The following is a 27,610-nucleotide window of genomic DNA, read 5'->3' on the forward strand; positions in this document are numbered from 1 at the left end:
CACACACACACAAACACACACACATACACACACACACACACACACATTACTTTCAAATCTCTTCTTTTATCATAAAATACTGTTAAATCAGTGTCCATAATAGTAGCTCGGTTGACTGCGTCAGTGTAACTGCTGTGGAGGGTTTTAATGAACAGTGGAAGCAGGTGGATGTTGTCAAATAGGAGCACAGCCAGGTTGAAAAAACAACAGTGTTTTTCACACCATGTCAACTTAACACAGCTACCCTGACAGAAACACAGAGATAGAGAAAGAGAGAGAGAGAGAGTGTGAGTGAGTGAGTGAGTGAGTGAGTGAGTGAGTGAGTGAGTGAGTGAGTGAGTGAGTGAGAGTGAGAGTGAGTGAGAGAGAAAGCTTGTTAAGTTACTCTGGGCACAGAATCCACTCCAAACACAAGCTGTAAATAACCATTTGCATGTTTGATGCAAATGTGGAGCAGCATTTATGTTTATGTTTGTGATGGAGCTGTCAACATGGCTCAGGAGTACTGGCTTAATAGGCCTCAGTCAACACTCACAGTCCTCTGAATGAAAGCACAGCACAGCACAGCACAACACAGACCACCCTCACACATTTAGAAACACCTATTATCTCACACACTATCTCCCCATCTCTCGTCTTATCTGTCCTATCTCTCCTTTATCTCTGAAGCCACCTAGTGTTAGGTGTGTAATGCGATTCACGCATGCATGCAGGAGTGCACACACACACACACACACAGACACACACACACACACACACACACACACACACACACACACACACACACACACACACACACACACACACACACACACACACACACACACACACAGGGTGTGTAATGTGATTCATGGCTATTACACAGTCAGACAGAGGGCTGTGAGTTTTGTTTGGGGGCACAGTCTAGTTCTAATGAGCCATATCATCTCTTTGGAATTATAATGCTTTAATGAGAAACCCCCCTCCTTCCTGTCTCTTTTTTTCTCTCTCTCTCCCCTATCCCTCTCCTCCCTCACTTCCACCAACCATTATGTCACAAAACTACTATAACTACACACCCAGAGACCTCCCCAAAGGAACTCTCTCTCTCTGTAAGCGCTCACCTCACTCTCTCTCTACTTTTTTTGTCATTGTTTGTGTTTGTATGCTGGTGTGTGTGTGTGTTTAACTGACCCCCCTCCTGTGTCCGAGCTGTAGTCCAGTCTGATATCACACTACCGGCCATGTTGACGGTCAGAACTCGCAACTGATAGGTGGAGAAGGCCTGCAGGTCCGTTACCATGGCGCTGCTCTGGGGAGGAGGCAGAGCACTCTCTTTGGCTGAGTCAGACGGGAGGCGGGGATCCAGCCAACCACTGCTCACAAACACCCTACGCTCTGGGGCGGGGCTTGTGGTGTTCTGCGATTCCATTGGCCCTCGTATGAAGAGCTCGTACCTTATAATAACACCTATGGAGGCAGAAACAAAAGAGACGATTCTATTATGTTCAATGCCATATTAATCAGTTATTGATAGGTTAGCTTGTGACTAGTTTCTATTAGGACCTGTTCCTTACCAGAAATAATGTATATTCTTATACCAGGTGGGTCACAAGGAAATGATCAAGTACATTATATTGATCAAAGTTTAAAAGAAGTTAGAGAACCACTATGTAGGACACAGTGGATTATATATTTTTTGGTAAATTAAAAAATATTCACGGTTTTCTACTTTGGTTTCTATAAAAAAAATGTACATTAAATGCACTATACATTATGTGCGTTGAATAATGTAACAACACAGAATAAAACAATTTCTAAAAGTCCCATAGTGGTAGTGACTGCCCATTACTGATTATCACTTATTCACCAGCATTCATTGTCATTACTTTACTATAATAAAATATTTCAGTTGATGCCGTATATTACATTTGTTTTATTTGAGGACTTCATTATTTAATTCCAAGTCATCAACTCTCTATAGAGCTACTGACAAAAGTCCTGATTTAGTAGTTCCCCAAAGTAAATAAGGCATACTTTTATGCCTGCTGAATACCAACTATCAATCACTTAGATTGTATTTTCAGGTAGAGATACCTCTCGAAGCAACTGCTCTCTATCCCTCTTGATCGCACATTCTTCTGTCTCTTCTCTCTGTGTCTTCCCCACACTAACCCAATGTAGCAGACGTAAAAGAAACACACAGACCGGACAAGTACGCGCGCAATGGATTATGGTCATTTGAGTTAACTACCATGTTTTCTGTACTAACCTATGTAGAACATTGGCCTGTTGGAAACTACAACTCCCTACTACATCGCACAGTTCGGGCTTGATCAGATTTTTTGCATTGGATGCATCTCAATCCACCACATCTGCCTCCTTAACACTTCCACATCTGCATACTTAACATTTCCACATCTGCCTACTTAACACTTTCACACCTGCATACTTAACACTTTCACACCTGCCTACTTAACACTTCCACATGTGCCTACTTAACACTTATGCATCTTTCTACTTAACACTTCTGCACCTGCCTACTTAACACTTCCGCATCTGCCTACTTAACACTTACACATCTGCCTACTTAACACTTACACATCTGCCTACTTAACAGTTACACATCTGCCTACTTAACATTTACACATCTGCCTACTTAACACTTACACATCTGCCTACTTAACACCTCCACATCTGTCTACTTAACATTTACACATCTGCCTACTTAACACTTTCACACCTGCCTACTTAACACTTCTGCATCTGCCTACTTAACAATTCCACACCTGTCTACTTAACACTTCCACACCTGTCTACTTAACACTTCCGCATCTGCCTACTTAACATTTACACATCTGCCTACTTAACAGTTCCACATCTGCCTACTTAACACCTCCACATCTGTCTACTTAACATTTACACATCTGCCTACTTAACACTTACACATCTGCCTACTTAACATTTACACATCTGCCTACTTAACACTTACACATCTGCCTACTTAACACCTCCACATCTGTCTACTTAACACTTACACATCTGCCTACTTAACATTTACACATCTGCCTACTTAACACTTACACATCTGCCTACTTAACACTTCCACACCTGTCTACTTAACACTTCCACACCTGTCTACTTAACACTTCCGCATCTGCCTACTTAACATTTACACATCTGTCTACTTAACACTTCCGCATCTGCCTACTTAACATTTACACATCTGCCTACTTAACAGTTCCACATCTGCCTACTTAACACCTCCACATCTGTCTACTTAACATTTACACATCGGCCTACTTAACACTTACACATCTGCCTACTTAACATTTACACATCTGCCTACTTAACACTTACACATCTGCCTACTTAACACCTCCACATATGTCTACTTAACAATTACACATCTGCCTACTTAACACCTTCACATCTGCCTACTTAACATTTACACATCTGCCTACTTATTAACACCTCCACATCTGTCTACTTAACACTTACACATCTGCCTACTTAACACCTCCACATCTGCCTACTTAACACCTCCACATCTGTCTACTTAACATGTACACATCTGCCTACTTAACACTTACACATCTGCCTACTTAACACCTCCACATCTGCCTACTTAACACCTCCACATATGTCTACTTAACACTTACACATCTGCCTACTTAACACCTCCACATCTGTCTACTTAACACTTACACATCTGCCTACTTAACACCTCCACATCTGCCTACTTAACACCTCCACATCTGCCTACTTAACACCTCCACATCTGTCTACTTAACACTTACACATCTGCCTACTTAACACCTCCACATCTGCCTACTTAACACCTCCACATCTGTCTACTTAACACTTACACATCTGCCTACTTAACACCTCCACATCTGCCTACTTAACATTTACACATCTGCCTACTTAACACCTCCACATCTGTCTACTTAACATTTACACATCTGCCTACTTAACACTTACACATCTGCCTACTTAAGACCTCCACATCTGTCTATTTAACACCTATGCATCTGTGGTAAAGGTGACAGAGATAGAGCAGTGTTTGCCAGACCATGAGACATCCCGAAAATCGGTCTTCTCACAAAATGGTCTGTAGCGTCTGAACGGTTTGGCCTACAAAACCACTGTAAAGATGAGACTCTCAGGAACACGTACATGTCGGTTGCTTTTCTCTAGCACACCCACAGGCATCACGAGACTCGTCTGAAAAATCAAATAGCAAATTGATCCTTGGTATGACCTTCTTAAAACAATTCCATATAGCTTAGTAGTACCCCCCCGGCTTAGACAGGGCTTAGACTCTTCTGGGTTAACAGCCGAAAAACAACCGCAATTTCAGTTAGTTGCTCAACACTAGTAGGATACAAGGAGATACAATACTGTATGCATCACTACAGTGCCATACAAGCTACTAATCAACCACAGGTCTTCAGCCAATACTAAAACAGAATGAATGAATACCAGCACAGTGCATTCTCATATCTCATTCTAATACTCTATAGCAGAGAGACTCTACATCCACATGAGAATCAAAGCTCAGCATCATATCCACATTGCTCATTAGTGTTACCAAGGCAGTGAATGAATACAGAAGGTTGAGCCGAGGACAGGCATGCATCACAACACAATAGAAATAAACACTTCTATTCTCCCTCTTTTCTTTCTCTATTCTCTCTCTTCTCCAATGCTCCATATCACACTAGCACTTCAATGAGTCTGTTCCCCCATGTCTTGTTTCAATACAGCCAGTCCAACATGGCAGTTGTAGCTGTAGGCATGGTTGAATGACGACTCAAAACAGAATATGAAATGACATGAATGATAAAGTCTGGTAGAAGTACATGTGTTTCAATGTGCCTCGGGGAGCGATATAATGTAATGCAGTAAATTAAACCATGACTGAGAAAGCATTAGTGTGGTGGTGGTTACACAGGCTTAATATGGTAGAGAGCCTTATAGCGACTGTACAAGGCCCTGGATTCAGGAGAACACTGTAGGGACACAGCGTTAAGGGGAGTAGAACACGTGTTCTCTTGGATCATCCTAATAGGACAGTCTTGGTAGTACCTCCTTTTCAAAACTATTTTTTCTTCTAAATTTTCTTCCATTTCATCCCTGTTGTCTGTGAACACAGATCAAGAGGCGATTCGGGTCGTACCATTGGGACGAACGGGGGGGTCCCAGGCTGCGTGTATTTGGTGCGGTCCGGTGGCGTTGACCCTGGGTGGGGGCTGTCCCTGTGGGGGGCTGGGTGAAGTGAGGATTGGCAGAGGAGGGGTGGAGGTGCACCCTCCAGTAGTACAGGCCTGCAGGGTGAGGTTGTAGTGGGTGTAGGGGGAGAGGCCAGCGGCTGCAGCCTGGGTCTCTAGACCTGTATAGTGGACCCGCTCCCTACCAGTACCAGCCTCCACTGAGGTCAGCACAAACCTACAGGAACACACAGAGAGAGGGATCAGTTTAGTTTATTAGTCAATACGACTTGACCATGATAACTGACCAGCCAATGTTACTCCTTCAGTTAGGGACTCACAGACCATAAAAGAACATCTAGTCTCATCTCAACTCAGCTGGTTGAGAATTCTTAAGAGCTGGTTTCCTGGACACAAACTAGGCTTAGTCCTAGACAAACAATCATGTTCAATGGATTCACTATTGAAAGTGCTTTTTAATACAAGTCTCTCGCTCACTCTCTCTGATTCAATACCCCCCCCCCCCCCCACCCCCGTATTTCTCTTTATTTCTCCACTGAGGTTAGATAGGACACCTAGAGAGGGTTTAGAATACTGGGTCCATACCACAGGAGGATGGTGACACCTTAATTGGGGAGGACAGGCTCGTGGTAATGACTGGAGAGGAATCAGTGGAACGTTATCAAATACATCAAACACATGGTTTCCAGATGTTTGATGTCATTCCATTTGCTCCGTTCCGGACATTATTAAGAGCAGTTCTCCACTCAGCAGCCCACTGGTCCATACCTCTCTTGTGGACCTGATGTGTTCTGTGGTCGGGTCCAGTTGAGGTTGGCTGTGGTTTGTCCTGGTCTGCCCACCAGAGTCAGAAGGATATGGCCAGGGTCTGGTACGGCGGCCAGGGTCTGGTAACTGACTGGAACACTCATCGTCTGACCATTAACGTTAGCAGTTACTAGCTGGTAAGAATAGTCCATGAACGGAGACAAACCACTGTCCACATAAGTTACAGGGCCTAGGAGAGAGAAAAGACTTGAATGTGTGTGTGTGTGTGTGTGTGTGTGTGTGTGTGTGTGTGTGTGTGTGTGTGTGTGTGTGTGTGTGTGTGTGTGTGTCACCAAACTCAGTAAGAGGGTATGCTGGTGACCTCCAGAGAAGACCATGTCATTAAACATGCAGATGATTTTTGAGATGGGCTGGAAATGAAAGACACAGCAGAGCTGGTACAAGTCTAAAAATGATAAGCCCCCAACATTTATTCTTATGAATAAACCAATCAGAGTCTACTCTCATCACGAAACATATAGTTATCTTGGACATACGTTTAATGTTGTAGGCGAGTGGGGGGAACAAGTTGAGGAGCTCGTCCGTGTGTATTCAACCAGGCTTGATATGATTGACGTTTCCCCTCTGCCTGTGGTCATGAAGCTGGAAGCTGTGAGAGAGGTGGCCCTAGCAAAGATTCAACATCTGCTTGCACATGTGCCTCTCCCACAGAAGGTTCTGGGGGAAATGAATAACACAACTGTTCAGGTGGTGAGAAAGTGGCTATGCTTAAACACACACCACACGTGACGTTATCTTCCTGAGCCAAAGAGAGGGGCGTTTAGGTGACCCGAATATTGAGTGGATTTACACTGCTACCAGACTGACTCACCTGTTGAACATGCTCAACAGTGACGATGTGACAGTTAGGGAGTTATCCAGAGCCTCCTCCCTTCTGGACCTACGGAGCAGGAAGGTTCCACTGGCCAGGGACACTGAGGACAACCTCCTGGGCTTCAAGAGGAAGGCCAATTGAAAATTGGACACTTGTGCTGTGTGCTTTGGAGTGTGGTCAGACTGGCCGGACCTCAATGGCCTGTGCAACCGGACTGGAGTGGAGCTCAGGTGGACACGGACTGATATGCAAACTGAGTCAGTGACTGCCTCTGAAGCAGTTGTGGCAGATCGCTGTGTTGTTGTGGAGACTTCTGTCACCCATGAAGGAACATCTCATCCTACATCCAGGACAACACTCCTCGATATCAGACGGATGCAGCTACTGCAACACTGGACTGGCCTGAGGCTGCAGGGGAAACTCACTGCTCTGGACTGTGATGTCCACTCTGTCTCCCAGCTACTGTAACACTGGACTGGCCTGAGGCTGCAGGGGAAACTCACTGCTCTGGACTGTGATGTCCACTCTGTCTTCCAGCTACTGCATCACTGGACTGGCCTGAGGCTGCAGGGGAAACTCACTGCTCTGGACTGTGATGTCCACTCTGTCTCCCAGCTACTGTAACACTGGACTGGCCTGAGGCTGCAGGGGAAACTCACTGCTCTGGACTGTGATGTCCACTCTGTCTCCCAGCTACTGTAACACTGGACTGGCCTGAGGCTGCAGGGGAAACTCACTGCTCTGGACTGTGATGTCCACTCTGTCTCCCAGCTACTGCAACACTGGACTGGCCTGAGGCTGCAGGGGAAACTCACTGCTCTGGACTGTGATGTCCACTCTGTCTCCCAGCTACTGCAACACTGGACTGGCCTGAGGCTGCAGGGGAAACTCACTGCTCTCCCATTCCATGTACCAGAATTCTGCCATTGGCGAGGACATTCTAACCTTTACTTTTAAGGCGAGGCTGCGAGTTATACCAACAACATATCATCTAGCACTCTGGTACCCTGCAAACCATGAGCCATTTTGTGTTCTACATGAGTCAAATGTAATGGAGTCCATTGCCCATGTTGTGAATGGCTGCCGTTCATACAAGGATTTGTACATTGCTAGACATGACCGCCTTGTTGACCTGATAGCCAGCGAAGTGAGACAAGTGGTCTCACAAACAGTACACATGCATAAACATTCTTGTGTAAGGGGAAGCTGGTTTGACGTTGATTATGTGTTTTCCTGTTTGTCAAATACACCAGATATTGTTGTTGTGAGGGGAGGCCAGGGAGAGGTGCTCATTTTGGAAGAGGGCTGCTCATTGGACGGTTACATGGAGCAGGCCTTTGCTGAGAAGCTGTTTAAATACCAGCTCCTCGTGCCACGCTTGGACAGCCTCGGGTGGAGGTGCAAGCTGGTGGCTCTGATATTTGGCAGTCTCGGCCACATACACAGGCTTGCAGTGCGGTGCCTCCAGATTGAGGGCCTGACAAAAAGTAGGGCAAAGCAATTGGCTGGATACTGCTCTGTTTCAGCTGTCGTAGGCACCCTAGCTGTTTGGAGAAGGGGGTGCTTTATGTACCCTTGAGTGCCATGCATACAGGGACCTTTGAAATGTTTGATCCTTTTTTTGTCAATTTGATTGGTGGATTCAAATAAAGTATACAAAATGTGTGTGTGTGTTTGCGTGAATGTGAATGTGTGTGTACTTACTGAATGGGTAGTGTCTCTGTGTAGTGTGTATATCTAGGCCGTCCCTGAGCAGTGTGTAGTTGAGAGTGTGTGTGTTGGGCGCGTCAGGGGGCCTCCAGGTCAGGCGGATGGAGGTAGAGGTCAGGACTAACCCTACTGGACTGGGCTGCTGGATAGGAGCTGGAGGGAGAGGGGAAGGGGAGAGACAGAGAGCAAGGGAGGCATGGTAGGGGAGAGAAGAAGAGAGAGAGAGGGATGTGGGAAATGGGAAAAGGGTTGGGAGGGGACAAGAGAAAGAGGGGGAAGATACAATAACATTATTAACCGCTGTGCTTGTCTTATGCAACACAATAGACACAATAACAGGCTTGCGGGATGTGTGTGTGTGTGTGCGGGGGTATTTTCCATTTCCGTCTTAGCATACTGAGGAGGTCCCAGAGAGCCAGTGTCCCTCTGTGAGTTAAAATACTGTGTGTGTGTGTGTGTGTGCGTGTGTGCGTGTGTGTGTGTGTGTGTGTGTGTGTGTGTGTGTGTGTGTGTGTGTGTGTGTGCGTGCGTGCGTGCGTGCGTGCGTGCGTGAGGGGTATTTTCCATTTGATCCATGGGGAGCGTCTTAGCATACTGAGAATGCCCCAGAGAACCAGTGTCCCTCTGTGAGTTTAATACTGTGTGTGTGTGCGTGTGTTTGTTCCATGTCAAGTTAGTGTCTGTGTGTCTAACTCAAAACAGCCCCCAGGCAGGGAAAGCACAGGAGGAGGAAATCACCCCCCACATCACACACATACTGTATGCACACACACGGACACACAGAATCCACAGACATCGAGACAGAGATAGAGTACATGCACAAATGCACACAACACACAATAAAAATAATATTACTTATAACCTATAAGACATAAAAGCATTGTCTTAACTCTTCCATTCTGAAATAACGGTAGATTAATCAATGACTGTGCCTCTGCGGCCAGTCATCCAGTACCTTTACTGCAGCCCAGGTGGTTGTCTGAGTCCAAGTGACTGGCTCCAGGGACACAGCGGTCACACCTGTCCCCCGTCACCAAGGCCTTACACTGACATCTCCCTGTCTCTGGGTGGCATGACCCATTCACCCCTCCAACGGAGTTACACACACATGCCTGGCACCTGGAAAAAGAGAATACAGAGAACATTGGTTTCACGTCACAAGCTCATAACGGAAATGGATTTCAAACCAGTCAGAATTACATACAAACATTTGTCAATTACTTTTACAAAACCTTCCATCTAAAGTGCGTGTGTGTGTATGTGTATGTGTATGTGTGTGTGTGTGTGTGTGTGTGTGTGTGTGTGTGTGTGTGCTCAGTCCAAGCTCTTCTCTGTCCCAATGGTGGAACCATCTTCCCCCAGAAGCTAGGACAGCAGAGTCCCTCCCCATCTTCCCCCTGAAGCTAGGACAGCAGAGTCCCTCCCCATCTTCCCCTTGAAGCTAGGACAGCAGAGTCCCTCCCCATCTTCCCCTTGAAGCTAGGACAGCAGAGTCCCTCCCCATCTTCCCCTTGAAGCTAGGACAGCAGAGTCCCTCCCCATCCTCCCCTTGAAACTAAGACAGCAGAGTCCCTCCCCATCTTCCCGAAAACATCTGAAACCCTACCTCATCAAATGGTATTTTAAATAACCCCACCCAGCAAAATAAAAAAATAACACTAACACTTGTGCAAGCCAGTCAAGTTCTGGCTTGATCCACACTGATCTCAACAAACCATTTCTGTATGGAGCTTGCTTTGTGCACGGGGGCATTGTCATGCTGAAACAGGAAAGGGCTTTCCCTAAACTGTTACCACAAAGTTGGAAGCACTGAATTGTATGCTGTAGCGTTAAGATTTCCCTCACTGGAACTAAGGGGCCGAGCCCTAACCATGAAAAACAGCCCAGATCATTATTCCTCCTCCACCAAACTTTACAGTTGGCACTATTCAGTCGGGCAGGTAGCATTCTCCTGGCATCCGCCAAACCCAGATTCGTCCGTCGGACTGCCAGATGGTGAAGTGTGATTCATCACTCCAGAGAACGCATTTCAACTTTTATTTATTTAAAAATATATATATATATTTCACCTTTATTTAACCAGGTAGGCTAGTTGAGAACAAGTTCTCATTTACAACTGTGACCTGGACAAGATAAAGCAAAGCAGTGCGACAGAAACAACAACACAGAGTTACACATGGAATAAACAAGCGTACAGTCAATAACACAATAGAAAAAAAAGAAGGTCTATATACAGTGTGTGCAAATGGCATGAGGAGGTAGGCAATAAATAGGCCATAGTAGAAAAGTAATTACAATTTAGCAGATTAACACTGGAGTGATAGATGAGCAGATGATGATGAGCAGATGATGGTGTGTAAGTAGTGATACTGGTGTGCAAAAGAGCAGCAAAGAAAATAAAAACAATATGGGGATGAGGTAGGTAGATTGGGTGGGCTATTTACAGATGGACTATGTACAGCTGCAGCGATCGGATAGCTGCTCAGATAGCTGATGTTTAAAGATAGTGAGGGAAATGTAAGTCTCCAGCTTCAGCGATTTTTGCAATTCGTTCCAGTCACTGGCAGCAGAGAACTGGAAGGAAAGGCGGCCAAGGTAGGTGTTGGCTTTGGGGATGACCAGTGAGATATACCTGCTGGAGCGTGTGCTACGGGTGGGTGTTGTTATCGTGACCAGTGAGCTGAGATAAGGCGGAGCTTTACCTAGCATAGACTTATAGATGACCTGGAGCCAGTGGGTCTGGCGACGAATATGTAGCGAGGGCCAGCCGACTAGAGCATACAGGTCGCAGTGGTGGGTGGTATAAGGCGCTTTGGTAACAAAACGGATGGCACTGTGATAGCCTGCATCCAATTTGCTGAGTAGAGCATTGGAAGCTATTTTGTAGATGACATCGCCGAAGTCGAGGATCGGTAGGATAGTCAGTTTTACTAGGGTAAGTTTGGCGGTGTGAGTGAAGGAGGCATTGTTGCAAGATAGAAAGCCGGTTCTAGATTTGATTTTGGATTGGAGATGTTTAATATGAGTCTGGAAGGAGAGTTTACAGTCTAGCCAGACACCTAGGTATTTGTAGTTGTCCACATATTCTAGGTCAGAACCGTACCAGAGTAATGATGCTAGTCGGGCGGGCGGGTGCGGGCAGCGAACGGTTGAAAAGCATGCATTTGGTTTTACTAGCGTTTAAGAGCAGTTGGAGGCCACGGCAGGAGTGTTGTATGGCATTGAAGCTCGTTTGGAGGTTAGTTAACACAGTGTCCAAAGAAGGGCCAGATGTATACAGAATGGTGTCATCTGCGTAGAGGTGGATCAGGGAATCACCCGTGGCAAGAGCGACATCGTTGATATATACAGAGAAAAGAGTCGGCCCGAGAATTGAACCCTGTGGCACCCCCATAGAGACTGCCAGAGGTCCGGACAACAGGCCCTCCGATTTGGCACACTAAACTCTGTCAGCAAAGTAGTTGGTGAACCAGGCGAGGCAGTCATTTGAGAAACCAAGGCTATTGAGTCTGCCGATAAGAATACGGTGTTTGACAGAGTCGAAAGCCTTAGCCAGGTCGATGAAGATGGCTGCACAGTACTGTCTTTTATCGATGGCGGTTATGATATCGTTTAGTACCTTGAGCGTGGCTGAGGTGCACCCATGACAAGCTCGGAAACCGGATTGCACAGCAGAGAAGGTACGGTGGGATTCGAAATGGTCAGTGATCTGATTATTAACTTGGCTTTCAAAGACTTTAGAAAGGCAGGGCAGGATGGATATAGGTCTATAACAGTTTGGGTCTAGAGTGTCACCGTCTTTGAAGAGGGGGATAACCGCGGCAGCTATCCAATCTTTAGGGATCTCGGACGATACGAAAGAGAGGTTGAACAGACTGGTAATAGGGGTTGCAACAATGGCGGCGGATAATTTTAGAAAGAGAGGGTCCAGATTGTCTAGCCCAGCTGATTTGTATGGGTCAAGGTTTTGCAGCTCTTTCAGAACATCTGCGATCTGGTTTGGGTGAAGGAGAAGCTGGGGAGGCTCGGGCAAGTAGCCTTGGGGGGCACGGAGCTGTTGGCCGGGGTTGGGGTAGCCAGGAGGAAAGCATGGCCAGCCGTAGAGAAATGCTTACTGAAATTTTAGATTATCATGGATTTATCGGTGGTAACCGTGTTACCTAGCCTCAGTGCAGTGGGCAGCTGGGAGGAGGTGCTCTTGTTCTCCATGGACTTTACAGTGTCCCAAAACTTTTTGGAGTTAGAACTACAGGATGCAAATTTCTGTTTGAAAAAGCTAGCCTTTGCTTTCCTGACTGACTGTGTGTATTGGTTCCTGACTATTCGATGCTAGTGCAGTCCGCCACAGGATGTTTTGTGCTGGTCAAGGGCAGTCAGGTCTGGAGTGAACCAAGGGCTATATCTGTTCTTAGTTCTACATTTTTTGAAAGGGGCATGCTTATTTAAGATGGTGAGGAAATTACTTTTAAAGAACGACCAGGCATCCTCGACTGACGGGATGAGTTCAATATCCTTCCAGGATACCCGGGCCAGGTCGATTAGAAAGGCCTGCTCGCAGAAGTGTTTTAGGGAGCGTTTGACAGTAATGAGTGGTGGTCGTTTGACCGCGGACCCATAGCGGATGCAGGCAATGAGGCTGAGACCCTGATTGAAAACAGCAGAGGTGTATTTGGAGGGCAAGTTGTTCAGGGTAATATCTATGAGGGTGCCCATGTTTACGGATTTAGGGTTGTACCTGGTGGTTTCCTTGATAATTTGTGTGAGATTGATGGCATCTAGCTTAGATTGTAGGACTGCTGGGATGTTAAGCATATCCCAGTTTAGAACACCTAACAGAACAAACTCTGAAGATAGATGGGGGGCAATCAATTCACATATGGTGTCCAGGGCACAGCTGGGAGCTGAGGGGGGTCTATAACAGCTCAACTGCTCAAGAGTCCAATGGCGGCAAGCTTTACACCACTCCAGCCGACGCTTCGCATTGCGCATGGTGATCTTAGGCTTGTGTGCGGCTGCGGGGCCAAGGAAACCCATTTCATGGAGCTTCCGATGAACAGTTATTGTGCTGACGTTGCTTCCAGAGGCAGTTTGGAACTCGGTAGTGAGTGTTGCAACTGAGGGCAGATGATTTTTACTTGCTACGTGCTTCAGCACTCGGCGGTCCTGTTCTGTGAACTTGTGTGACCTACCACTTCACGGTTGAGCCGTTGTTGCTCCGAGGCGTTTCCACTTCACAATAACAGCACTTACAGTTGACCGGGGCAGTTCTAGCAGGGCAGAAATTTGTGACAAACTGACATGTTGGAAAGGAAACATCCTATGACGGTGCCACGTTGAAAATCACTGAGCTCTTCAGTAAGCCCATTCTACTGCCAATGATTGTCTATGGAGATCGCATGCCTGTGTGCTCGATTTTAACCTGTCAGCAACGGGAGTGGATAGTGGGGTGGCAGGTAGCCTAGTGGTTAGAGCGTTGGACTAGTGAACGAAAGGTTGCAAGATCGAATCCCAAAGCTGACAACGTAAAAATCTGTTGTTCTGCCCATGAACAAGGCAGTTAACCCACTGTTCCTAGGCCTTCATTGAAAATAAGAATATGTTCCTAACTGACTTGCCTAGTTAAATAAAGGAAAATAAAAATAGCTGAATCCACTAATTTGAAGTTGTGTCCACATATTATTGTGTGTTTTAAGATAAATTAACTACTGTAAGTCGTTGTGGATAAGAGCATCTGCTAAATGACTCGTGTGTGTGATGGAGAGAGGTGGTATTGGGTCTTCACCTTAACACCCCTCTTCCCTTTTTTCATGCTCCCCTATTCACAGACCAGTGACAGTATGGGGAGGGGTCCCATGGGTGTTAAGGCGACGTGTGTGTGTGTGTGTGTCTGAAAGGGGTGTGTGTGTGTAGAGGGGGGGGGTTCAGGGGATTGGGTCACACCGGTGGTGGAACCCCACTGAGACCTGGCACTGGGTGATCACCAGGCCAAATGCCTGACACCCTTAAACACACACACACACCTTCAATCACACGCACACACACTATGACACCCTCCTTCTCGCGGCGTGAAAAGCCACAGCCCCTTAATGAACAGCAAATTTGTCCTGTCAACTGCAGGGAGCTTTGGGGGTTCCACCACCCCACACACAACACACACACACACACAACACGCACACAACACACACACAACACACACACACGGCTCTTCCACTCGCCTCCGCGACGCGACCTTCACTCCTCTCCCAAGGAGAGAGAAAACACCCAACATCACACCAACTCTCCCTTTTTTTTCATCAGTCTTAAATGAATCCCATGTTTGTGAGATTGTGTGTGTGTGAATATTCTAACCTCCTGCTATGATTAGATTAGAGTTTAATATGGGGTTGTAAAGGGTTGCAGATGTAATTACATGGTACAGTGAAATTCTTAAGCTCCGAGTTCCAACAATACAATACAATATAATAAAATAGATAATAATGCAAACACATATTTAACAACTGTGGCAATGATGTCCATTGGGGTGGGGGCAGGGTAAATGTCTGTTGAGGGGGAGGGGAATGTCCATAGGGGGAGCAGCAGACCGCGGTAGAAGAGCGGGGAACAGGGGGTGCAAGTAGCTGACTAGTGGTGGCTGTTCAGCATGATAAATGTCCATTGGGGGTCGGGTCTGTTGAGGTGGGGGGGGGATGTCCATAGGAGGAGTAGGAAGCAGTGGAGGCTGCTGAGGGGAGGACGGCTCTTAATAATGGCTGGAACGGAGTAAATGGAATGGCATAAAACCATGTGTTTGATGTATTTGATACCATTCCACTGATTCTGCTTCAGTCATTACCACAGCCTGTCGTCCCCAATTAAAGTGCCACCAACCTCCTGTGATAGGAATGGAGGGGGTGATTGAAGCGGGGACAACAGGGCATAGCTCGGGTCCCTGATGATCTTCTTGGCCTTCCTGCGACACCTGGTGTTGTAGGTGTCCTGGAAGGCAGGCAGTGTGCACTCAATGGTGCGTTCGACTGAGCGCACCACCCTCTGTAGCGCCTTGCGGTCCTCGGTGGTGGAGTTGCCGTACCAGGCTTTGATGCAGCCCGAAAGTATGCGCTCAATGATGCTCCTGTAGAACACTGTGAGGACCATTTGGGAACGGACACATTTCTACAGCATCCTGAGGTTGAAGAGTTGCTGACGTGCCTTCCTCACCACAGTGTCTGTGTGGTTTGACCTTCAGATTCTCTGAGTTGTACTTTAAACTTTTAACCAACCTCCAGCGGCGGCCCCGTAGTTCCTCCTGAAGTCCACAATCAGCTCCTTTGTTTTGCTGACTTTGAGGGAGATGTTGTTTACCTGGCACCAGGCCATCAGGGTGCCTACTTTCTCCCTGTACGCCATCTTGTCGTTGTTGATAATCAGGCCTACTACTGTCGTGTCGTCAGCGAGCTTGATGATGGAGCTGGAACTGTGTGAGGCCACGCAGTAGTAGGTATACACTCTTAGAAAAAAGGGTTCTAAAAGGGTTCTTCGGCTGTCCCCATAGAATGTTTTGGGTTCTATGTAGAACCCCTTTTACAGAGGGTTATACATGGAACCCAAAAGGGTTATACCTAGAACCAAAAAAGGTTATACCTGCAACCAAAAAAGGTTCTTTAAAGGGTTCTCCTCTGAGGGCAGCCAAAGAACCCTTTAAGGTTCTAGATAGCAGCTTTTTTTTATAAGAGTGTACAGGGAGTACAAGAGGGGACTAAGGACGCACCCTTGTGGGGCCCCTGTGTTGAGAATCAGTGTTGAGGAGGTAATGATGCCTACCTTCACCACCTGCAGGCGGCCCGTCAGGAGGAGGTGATATGGTCTTTAACTAGCCTCTCGAAGCACTTCATGATGACGGAGGTGAGTGCTACGGGACTGTAGTCATTCAGTTCAGTTACTTTCCCTTTCTTGGGCACGGGGATGATAGTGGACACCTAGAAGCAGGTGGGGACAGTGGCCTGAGCTAGAAACAGATGGAAAATGTCCGAAAAAGACAACAGCTGGTCTGCACATACTCTGAGGGTGAGGGATGCCGTCTGGGCCGTCAACCTTGCCAGGGCTAATAAGTTTGAATGACTTACATACGTCCTCCGTGGAGACTGCAAGTACATAGCCCTCAGGGGCTCGCATCGGGAGCTCAGAGTCATCGTTGTGCTCAAAGCGTGAGTGCAGGTCTTGTTATAATAAATGTAATAGATTTAATCCGTTATAAACGTATTTGTATCTTTTTTGCACTTCCTAGAATAGGGGTCAGTGACCTCTCTCTCTCTCTTGCTCTCTCTCTCTCACACACACACACACACACACACACACACACACACACACACACACACACACACACACACACACACACACACACACACACACACACACACACACACACACACACACACACACACACACACACACACACACACACACACACACACACACACACACGCACACACACACTGGATAAAGACTTAACAACAGACACTATGAATCAAAATAAGAAACTGACAAATGTGAATTTACTCTGAGGCTCGGGTAAACTACACCGCTCTGTGTGGTAAACATCTTAATGATATTGTGTTTGTTTGTATGTGTGTGTGTGTGTGTGTGTGTGTGCCTGCGTTTACATGTTTGTTTGTGTGTGGATAGATCAGGGCTATAATTACTGTGTATAATAATCCACTCTGTTGAGAAAGAAAAGCTATTTTTTACCCCCAAGGTTATGATTAACTGAACAAGGATTTGGGCAGACCTGATATTCTGTCATTTAGTCTGCCAGGAAATATCCCATAACCATATTAAGGGTCTATAACCAACCTCGATTAGATCAACCTGTGCCGAACGGCGAGCACCGGGAGAAAACCAAATAAGATGCATGGGCTTATTGATTGGCAGGGGATAAATGAGTTTATAATATTAATATAAATCTTTATTGTTTTCAGTCTCCTGATGCCAGAAAGGCTTCCCCAGTAATCAGTTTAAAAACTTCATTTTTCATCCTTACCCCAGCGAGGCAGGGGCTCGACCGATCGCACACGCATACACAACATACACACACACACACTCATCCCTCACCATTCGTATGGATTGCCAATCTGTGCTGTTCAGCAGCCTGTTGTTGATCTACTGAAAACACTCATCTAGCACATTTGCATCTAACGCAGGCCTCGATGTACCGTTCTCTCTCTTTCTCTCCTTCCCTCTCTCCCCACAGCTAAGAGATCTCAGTCACAGCTCTCTGCCTTAATACACTACACACAGCTATCAGTGAAGGTCATCCCGTAGCACGCACACACACGCACATGCACACACACAGGGGCACACATACACACACACCACACACACACACCCAATTAAGTGTTTTAATTTATTTTTATCAAATTACTCAGAATCCTCAAAAAAAAGATGAGTAGTAGAATTATTTTGAACAAAGAAACCCCCCCCCCCTTCCCAGATATTAGTATGTTCTCCTCAGCCATTTAGTCTGTTCTCCTCAGCCATTTAGTCTGTTCTCCCCAGCCATTTAGTGTGTTCTCCCCAGCCATTTAGTCTGTTCTCCTCAGCCATTTAGTCTGTTCTCCCCAGCCATTTAGTGTGTTCTCCCCAGCCATTTAGTCTGTTCTCCCCAGCCATTTAGTCTGTTCTCCCCAGCCATTTAGTCTGTTCTCCCCAGCCATTTAGTCTGTTCTCCCCAGCCATTTAGTGTGTTCTCCTCAGCCATTTAGTCTGTTCTCCCCAGCCATTTAGTGTGTTCTCCCCAGCCATTTAGTCTGTTCTCCCCAGCCATTTAGTCTGTTCTCCCCAGCCATTTAGTCTGTTCTCCCCAGCCATTTAGTCTGTTCTCCCCAGCCATTTAGTGTGTTCTCCTCAGCCATTTAGTCTGTTCTCCCCAGCCATTTAGTGTGTTCTCCCCAGCCATTTAGTCTGTTCTCCCCAGCCATTTAGTCTGTTCTCCCCAGCCATTTAGTCTGTTCTTCTCAGCCATTTAGTGTGTTCTCCCCAGCCATTTAGTGTGTTCTCCCCAGCCATTTAGTGTGTTCTCCTCAGCCATTTAGTCTGTTCTTCTCAGCCATTTAGTCTGTTCTCCCCAGCCATTTAGTGTGTTCTCCCCAGCCATTTAGTGTGTTCTCCTCAGCCATTTAGTCTGTTCTCCCCAGCCATTTAGTGTGCTCTCCCCAGCCATTTAGTCTGTTCTTCTCAGCCATTTAGTCTGTTCTCCCCAGCCATTTAGTCTGTTCTCCTCAGCCATTTAGTCTGTTCTCCCCAGCCATTTAGTCTGTTCTCCCCAGCCATTTAGTGTGTTCTCCCCAGCCATTTAGTGTGTTCTCCTCAGCCATTTAGTCTGTTCTCCCCAGCCATTTAGTGTGTTCTCCCCAGCCATTTAGTCTGTTCTCCTCAGCCATTTAGTCTGTTCTCCCCAGCCATTTAGTGTGTTCTCCCCAGCCATTTAGTCTGTTCTCCTCAGCCATTTAGTCTGTTCTCCTCAGCCATTTAGTGTGTTCTCCTCAGCCATTTAGTCTGTTCTCCCCAGCCATTTAGTCTGTTCTCCTCAGCCATTTAGTCTGTTCTCCCCAGCCATTTAGTCTGTTCTCCCCAGCCATTTAGTCTGTTCTCCCCAGCCATTTAGTGTGTTCTCCCCAGCCATTTAGTGTGTTCTCCCCAGCCATTTAGTCTGTTCTCCCCAGCCATTTAGTCTGTTCTCCCCAGCCATTTAGTGTGTTCTCCCCAGCCATTTAGTCTGTTCTCCCCAGCCATTTAGTCTGTTCTCCCCAGCCATTTAGTCTGTTCTCCCCAGCCATTTAGTGTGTTCTCCCCAGCCATTTAGTCTGTTCTCCCCAGCCATTTAGTGTGTTCTCCCCAGCCATTTAGTGTGTTCTCCTCAGCCATTTAGTCTGTTCTCCCCAGCCATTTAGTGTGCTCTCCCCAGCCATTTAGTCTGTTCTCCTCAGCCATTTAGTCTGTTCTTCTCAGCCATTTAGTCTGTTCTCCCCAGCCATTTAGTCTGTTCTCCTCAGCCATTTAGTCTGTTCTCCCCAGCCATTTAGTGTGTTCTCCCCAGCCATTTAGTGTGTTCTCCTCAGCCATTTAGTCTGTTCTTCTCAGCCATTTAGTCTGTTCTCCCCAGCCATTTAGTCTGTTCTCCTCAGCCATTTAGTCTGTTCTCCCCAGCCATTTAGTCTGTTCTCCTCAGCCATTTAGTCTGTTCTCCTCAGCCATTTAGTCTGTTCTCCCCAGCCATTTAGTCTGTTCTCCTCAGCCATTTAGTGTGTTCTCCTCAGCCATTTAGTCTGTTCTCCCCAGCCATTTAGTCTGTTCTCCCCAGCCATTTAGTGTGTTCTCCCCAGCCATTTAGTGTGTTCTCCTCAGCCATTTAGTCTGTTCTCCTCAGCCATTTAGTCTGTTCTCCTCAGCCATTTAGTCTGTTCTCCCCAGCCATTTAGTCTGTTCTCCCCAGCCATTTAGTGTGTTCTCCTCAGCCATTTAGTCTGTTCTCCCCAGCCATTTAGTCTGTTCTCCCCAGCCATTTAGTCTGTTCTCCTCAGCCATTTAGTCTGTTCTCCCCAGCCATTTAGTCTGTTCTCCCCAGCCATTTAGTCTGTTCTCCTCAGCCATTTAGTGTGTTCTCCCCAGCCATTTAGTCTGTTCTCCTCAGCCATTTAGTGTGTTCTCCTCAGCCATTTAGTGTGTTCTCCCCAGCCATTTAGTCTGTTCTCCTCAGCCATTTAGTCTGTTCTCCCCAGCCATTTAGTCTGTTCTTCTCAGCCATTTAGTGTGTTCTCCTCAGCCATTTAGTGTGTTCTCCTCAGCCATTTAGTGTGTTCTCCTCAGCCATTTAGTGTGTTCTCCCCAGCCATTTAGTCTGTTCTCCTCAGCCATTTAGTCTGTTCTCCCCAGCCATTTAGTCTGTTCTTCTCAGCCATTTAGTCTGTTCTCCCCAGCCATTTAGTCTGTTCTCCCCAGCCATTTAGTCTGTTCTCCTCAGCCATTTAGTCTGTTCTCCCCAGCCATTTAGTCTGTTCTCCCCAGCCATTTAGTCTGTTCTCCCCAGCCATTTAGTGTGTTCTCCTCAGCCATTTAGTGTGTTCTACCCAGCCATTTAGTATGTTCTCCCCAGCCATTTAGTCTGTTCTCCCCAGCCATTTAGTGTGTTCTCCCCGGCCATTTAGTGTGTTCTCCTCAGCCATTTAGTCTGTTCTCCCCAGCCATTTAGTGTGCTCTCCCCAGCCATTTAGTCTGTTCTCCTCAGCCATTTAGTCTGTTCTCCTCAGCCATTTAGTCTGTTCTCCCCAGCCATTTGTTCCCACAGATTGGAGAGAGGTTTTAATGGTGGATGTATACTGAACAAAAAATATAAAACGCAACATGCAACAATTTCAAAGATTTTACTGAGTTACAGTTCAAATAAGGAAATCAGTCAATTGAAATAAATAAATTATGCCCTAATCTATGGATTTCACATGACTGGGCATGGATCATAAAACCAGTCAGTATCTGGTGAGATCACCATTTGCCTCATTTGCCACACATCTCCTTTGCATAGAGTTGATCAGGCAGTTGATTGTAGCCTGATGAATGTTGTCCCACTCCTATTCAATGGCTTTGCGAATTTGCTGGATATTGTCAGGAACTGGAACACGATGCCGTATACGTCGATCCAGAGCATCCCACATTTGAAGAACTGGGACATTTTCAGCTTCCAGGAATTGTGTACAGATCCTTGCGACATGGGGCTGTGCATTATCATGCTGAAACATGAGTTGATGGCGGAAGATGACAATGGGCCTCAGGATCTCGTCACAGTACCTCTGTGCATTCAAATTACCATCGATAAAATGTAATTATATTCGTTGTCCGTAGCTTATGCCTGGCCATACCATAACCCCACCCCCACGACGCCACACTGCTATCTGCCCGGTACAGTGGAAACCGGGATTCATCCATGAAGAGCACACTTCTCCAGCGTGCCAGTGGTCATCGAAGGTGAGCATTTGCCCACTGAAGTTGGTCACAACGCCAAACTGCAGTCAGGTCAAGACCCTGGTGAGGACGGAATAGCACACAGATGAGCTTCCCTGAGACGGTTTCTGACAGTTTGTGCAGAAATGTTTTCGGTTGTAAAAACCTAGTTTCATCAGCTATCTGGGTGGCTGGTCTCAGATGATCCCACAGGTAAAGAATCCGGATGTGTAGGTCTTGTGCTGGCGTGGTTACACGTGATCTGCGGATGTTAGGCCGGTTGGACGTACTGCCAAGTTCTTTAAAACAACATTTAAGGCGGCTTATGGTAGAGAAATCAACATTACATTATCTGGCAACAGCTCTGGTGGACATTCCTGCAGTCAGCATGCCAATTGCACGCCCACTCAAAACTTGAGACATCTGTAGCATTGTGGTATGTGACAAAACTGCACATTTTAGAGTGACCTTTTATTGTCCCCAGAACCAGGTGCACCTGTGTAATGATCATGCAGTTTAGTCAGCTTCTTGATATGCCACACATGCCCGGTGGATGGATTATCTTAGCAAATGAGAAATACTCACCAACAAGGATGTAAACTAATTTTTGCTCAAAATTTGAGAGAAATAAGCTTTTTGTGCAAATGGAACGTTTTTGGGATCTTCTATTTCAGCTCATGAAACATGGGACCAACACTTTACATGTTGCGTTTATATTTTTGTTCAGTATACTAACTGACTAACTGATGTCTCCGCCACATCATGGGTCTAGGCAGGGTTCAGAAGATGTGATCGGAGTGGAACGAGATGCATGCGTAATTTGTCTGGAGCATGGAGCAGATTTAAAACCTTTTGGATTGTCGGCCTTCTCTCTCGCTCCAGTTTCGCTCCGTACCGCTCAACCACAGCACTGGGCATGCTCTGTGGAACATTTTTCATTTCCTTCATCACTGTTCTTTGAATTAGACATATTCTGTTGTATTCAGACTACACCAACACTAATGCATAGAGATGTAGAAATGAGTCGATCAAGAATAGGTCACACAGCCTGAGTAGTTAGCAAGACCACCAATGAACCCATGCAGCAGCACCAGATGTTTAGATTTTATATAGGCTATTGTTTAAAAATATATACATACATTACATATATATATTATATATACATATATTTTTAACCGTGCTAAAGTTGTATATAATTCTGTCAAATGTGAGCGCAACAGTGCCAGTTCCAACTGAAGTATCAGATCGTCAATAGATTATAGAAAAAGCAAGTCGTTTTTTAACACAGCAGCTGCAAATCATCAGGCTGGTCCCTTTCAGTGATACTGTAACGTCCTGACCAGAGTTATTATGTGTTTTGCTTGTTTAGTGTTGGTCAGGACGTGAGCTGGGTGGGAATGCTATGTTGTGTGTCTAGTTTGTCTGTTTCTATGTCCAGCCTAATATGGTTCTCAATCAGAGGCAGATGGTAATCGTTGTCCCTGATTGAGAATCATATATAGGAGGCTTGTTTTGTGTTGGGATTTGGTGGGTGTTTGTTTCCTGTCTCTGTGGTTGTCTGCACCAGATAGGTCTGTCTCGGTTTTTGCACATTTTGTTATTTTGTATGTTGTTTGTAGTGTTTCACTTGTTCTTTTATTAAACATGTTGAACACTAGCCGCGCTGCACTTTGGTCCTCTCCTTCACCCCTGGAAGACAGCTGTTACAGATACCCATCCCGGATCCGGGATCCTCCTCATCAAAAAAGCTGACTAGCATAGCCTAGCCTAACGGGACAGGGATATCATAATATAATTTTCATGAAATCACAAGTCCAATACAGCAAATGAAAGATAAACATCTTGTGAATCCAGCCATCATTTCCGATTTTTAAAATGTTTTACAGCGAAAACACAATATGTATTTCTATTAGCTAACCACAAAAGCCAAACACACAACTGCATATTTTCACCATGTTTCTACCGCATAGGTAGCTTTCACAAAACCGACAAAATAGAGATAAAATTAGTCACTAACCAAGAAAGAACTTCATCAGATGACAGTCTTATAACATGTTATACAATACATTTATGTTTTGTTCGAAAATGTGCATTTTTGAGGTATAAATCATAGTTTTACATTGCAGCTACCATCAAAAATATCACCAAAGCAGCCAGAATAATTACAGAGAGCAACGTGAAATACCTAAATACTCATCATAAAACATTTATGAAAAATACATGGTGTACAAATGAAAGATAAACATCTTGTGAATCCAGCCAATGTTTCCCATTTTTTTAAGTGTTTTACAGCGAAAACACAATATAGAATTATATTAGCTTACCACAATAGCCAAACACACAAACGCATTTATTCACCGCAAAAGGTAGCTTTCGCAAAAACCAGCAAAAGATATAAAATTAATCACTAACCTTGAACAAATTCATCAGATGACAGTCTACATCATGTTATACAATACAATTATGTTTTGTTCGAAAATGTGCATATTTAGAGCTACAAATCCTGATTATACATTGTGAATACGTAGCATCGATTCACCAGAATCTCCGGAGATATTTTGGACACTCACCTAATCTGACCAAAGAACTCATCATAAACTTTACATAAAAATACTTGTTGTATGGCAAATGAAAGATACACTGGTTCTTAATGCAACCGCTGTGTTAGAGTTTTAAAAATAACTTTACCATAACATACAGCTTGCGTTATTGCGAGACAGCGCTCACCAAAACGGTGGAGAATAGGACTCAACATTTTACACAGAAATACGAAATAACATCATAAATGTTTTCTTACTTTTGTTGAGCTTCCATCAGAATGTTGTACAAGGAGTCCTTGGTCCAGAATAAATCGTTGTTTGGTTTTAGAATGTCCATTTCTTCTGTCGAATTAGCAACCTTGCTTAGCCATGTGGCGTGAACATGCCCATCAACTCTTGGCGCAAAGAACGGAAAATTCCAAAAGTCCCAATAAACGTTGAATAAACTGATAAAACTCGGTTGAAAAAACCTACTTTATGATGTTATTATCACATGTATCAAATAAAATCAGAGCCGGAGATATTCGCCGTGTATACGTAACGCTTTTCAGAAGCCAATGTCGAGCTCCGCGGCGCGCCTTGGTAGACAAAGAAAATTCCTGACCTGCCACTCCAAAAGCTCTTGTTCGGCCTCAGATCAAGCTAGACACCCCATTCCACCTCTCACTGCCTGTTGACATCTAGTGGAAGGCGTATGAAGTGCATGCATATCGATAAATATAAGGCAATTGAATAGGCAGACCCTGAAACAGAGCCTCGTTTTCAGATTTTTCACTTCCTACATGGAAGTTTGCTGCAAAATTAGTTCTCTTTTACTCACAGACATAATTCAAACAGTTTTAGAAACTTCTGAGTGTTTTCTATCCAATAGTAATAATAATATGCATATTGTATGATCTAGAAAAGAGTACGAGGCCGTTTCATTTGGGCACGATTTTTCCCAAAGTGAAAACAGCGCCCCCCTATTGACAAGAAGTTTTAATAACCTACGACATGCTTCTTAAGCTTCTTAAGCTTCTTCAGACAGCCTACTTCAAAAACAAATGGTACAAAGTCACAAAAGTAAATGGGGTGTTTGTTAAATTACCTTTTGAAACAAAAAATGAATGGAGTGGGGGAAAAATCCAATGGGGCTATAACCTGGGGTTGGTGTGTATGGGGCTGAAACCAGGGGTTGGTGTGTATGGGGCTGACACCTGGGGTTGGTGTGTATGGGGCTGAAACCTGGGGTTGGTGTGTATGGGGCTGAAACCAGGGGTTGGTGTGTATGGGGCTGAAACCTGGGGTTGGTGTGTATGGGGCTGAAACCTGGGGTTGGTGTGTATGGGGCTGAAACCAGAGGTTGGTGTGTATGGGGCTGAAACCTGGGTTGTTGTGTATGGGGCTGAAACCTGGGGTTGGTGTGTATGGGGCTGAAACCTGGGGTTGGTGTGTATGGGGCTGAAACCTGGGTTGGTGTGTATGGGGCTGAAACCAGGGGTTGGTGTGTATGGGGCTGAAACCTGGGTTGGTGTGTATGGGGCTGAAACCTGGGTTGGTGTGTATGGGGCTGAAACTTGGGTTGGTGTGTATGGGGCTGAAACCAGGGGTTGGTGTGTACGGGGCTGAAACCAGGGGTTGGTGTGTATGGGGCTGAAACCTGGGGTTGGTGTGTATGGGGCTGAAACCAGGGGTTGGTGTGTATGGGGCTGAAACCAGGGGTTGGTGTGTATGGGGCTGAAACCAGGGGTTGGTGTGTATGGGGCTGAAACCAGGGGTTGGTGTGTATGGGGATGAAACCTGGGTTGGTGTGTATGGGGCTGAAACCTGGGGTTGGTGAGTATGGGGCTGAAACCAGGGTTGGTAAGTATGGGGCTGAAACCAGGGGTTGGTGTGTATGGGGATGAAACCAGGGTTGGTATGTATGGGGATGAAACCAGGGTTGGTATGTATGGGGATGAAACCTGGGTTGGTGTGTATGGGGCTGAAACCTGGGGTTGGTGTGTATGGGGCTAAAACCTGGGGTTGGTGTGTATGGGGCTGAAACCTGGGGTTGGTGTGTTTGGGGCTGAAACCTGGGGTTGGTGTGTTTGGGGCTGAAACCTGGGGTTGGTGTGTATGGGGCTGAAGCCTGGGGTTGGTGTGTATGGGGATGAAACCAGGGTTGGTGTGTATGGGGCTGAAACCTGGGTTGGTGTGTATGGGGATCAAACCTGGGTTGGTATGTATGGGGCTGAAACCTGGGTTGGTGTGTATGGGGCTGAAACCTGGGTTGGTGTGTTAGGGGCTGAAACCTGGGTTGGTAAGTATGGAGCTGAAACCAGGGTTGGTGTGCATGGGGTTAATGTATGGGAGGTGATGTGTCTTACCTGCCAAGGCCAGGGTTGAAGCCATAGTGGAGCTCCTGACACTGGTCACACCTGCGTCCTCCCACAGAGGGGTCAACACACACACACTGCCTCGTCTGGCCGCCACACACCTGTCCCGACGAGCCCACCGGGTGACAGTCACACTCCACACACACGCTCACCTCAGACCCCAAGTCTGACACAGAGAGGAAGTAACCTGGAATCAAATCAAATGGGTACGAAATTAGAGACAATACCTATCTATGGCCATACATACACAATACATTATACACAGCATGGAACAAGAACAATTTTGCCATAACCAAACCTGTAGTCAAGTAATAGAGCAACAATAGACCATTTGTGACAAACACATCATTGAGGAGAGGCCTAAAAGAAGGAGCATATTGGAATGATATCCAATTTAATTCTATTAGGGTTGCAAAATCCAGAAACATTTCCAAAATTCTGATTCCCTGAATATTCTCTCCATGAATATTCCAACCAGAAACGTGGAATTCCTGGATATTTTGGGATGCTACCAGAATTGAACCCTTGGTTTAATCTGTAATGCCTTTTGGATAAGGACATGTCATGCCATTCATCTTGTCTGGTATTGACTGTATAGACCTACATCTGACCACCTACTCCAGGGATCAGCAACTAGATTCAGCCGCAACCCGATCTTTTCTGGAGCGGAAGGTCAGAACATAATTACAAATCATTTGTAGACTGCATATTGACAGCAAGAAGCCCAAACAGATATCATATTCTATTCAAACTGAACCATTTCAAACCTTGCTTACATTTGAATAAGATCACATATCTCTCTATAATGTGTGGGAATATTTTGGAACTAATGTCTAAAATTAAAATCACTTGATTTGCTGGTGTTTTAACAGTCTTTTATGTCCCAGATCCAAGTGACTTTCATTTTGGACATCTGTTCCAAAGAATTCCCACGCATAATAGAGAGATATATGTGATCGTATTCAAAACACTTCGGGGGCAAATAAAAAACCGTGCGGGCCAAATTCAGCCCGTGGGCCGACAGTTGGGAACCCTGCCATACACCTACCGCAGGGCCTAAGAGGCATGACAAGGTCTGAGCGTGTGTGTGTGTGTGTGTGTGTGTGTGTGTTTGGCCCCTGAATGTGCTGTGGTGAGTATTACAGTAAACATGATGGTTCAGCTAGTTACTAACACAGT

At 45.8% G+C, this 27,610-nt stretch overlaps 1 protein-coding gene across 1 annotated transcript in view; it reads right to left on the minus strand.

Annotated features, from left to right (window-relative positions):
- Positions 1-27,610, minus strand: part of ush2a (Usher syndrome 2A (autosomal recessive, mild)) — a 462,322-nt gene that overhangs the window by 286,954 nt on the left and 147,758 nt on the right. Inside the window, exons 16-21 of the mRNA XM_071365050.1 lie at positions 26,423-26,618; positions 9,521-9,684; positions 8,560-8,718; positions 5,982-6,210; positions 5,162-5,430; positions 1,174-1,449 (exon numbers count right to left, since the gene is read on the minus strand). Of these exons, the coding sequence (XP_071221151.1) occupies positions 1,174-1,449; positions 5,162-5,430; positions 5,982-6,210; positions 8,560-8,718; positions 9,521-9,684; positions 26,423-26,618 (1,293 nt within the window). The remainder of the gene's footprint in view (positions 1-1,173; positions 1,450-5,161; positions 5,431-5,981; positions 6,211-8,559; positions 8,719-9,520; positions 9,685-26,422; positions 26,619-27,610) is intronic.

The sequence above is a fragment of the Salvelinus alpinus genome, chromosome 25 (genome assembly GCF_045679555.1).
Source record: "Salvelinus alpinus chromosome 25, SLU_Salpinus.1, whole genome shotgun sequence".
In the NCBI taxonomy this organism is placed as follows: Eukaryota; Metazoa; Chordata; class Actinopteri; order Salmoniformes; family Salmonidae; genus Salvelinus; species Salvelinus alpinus.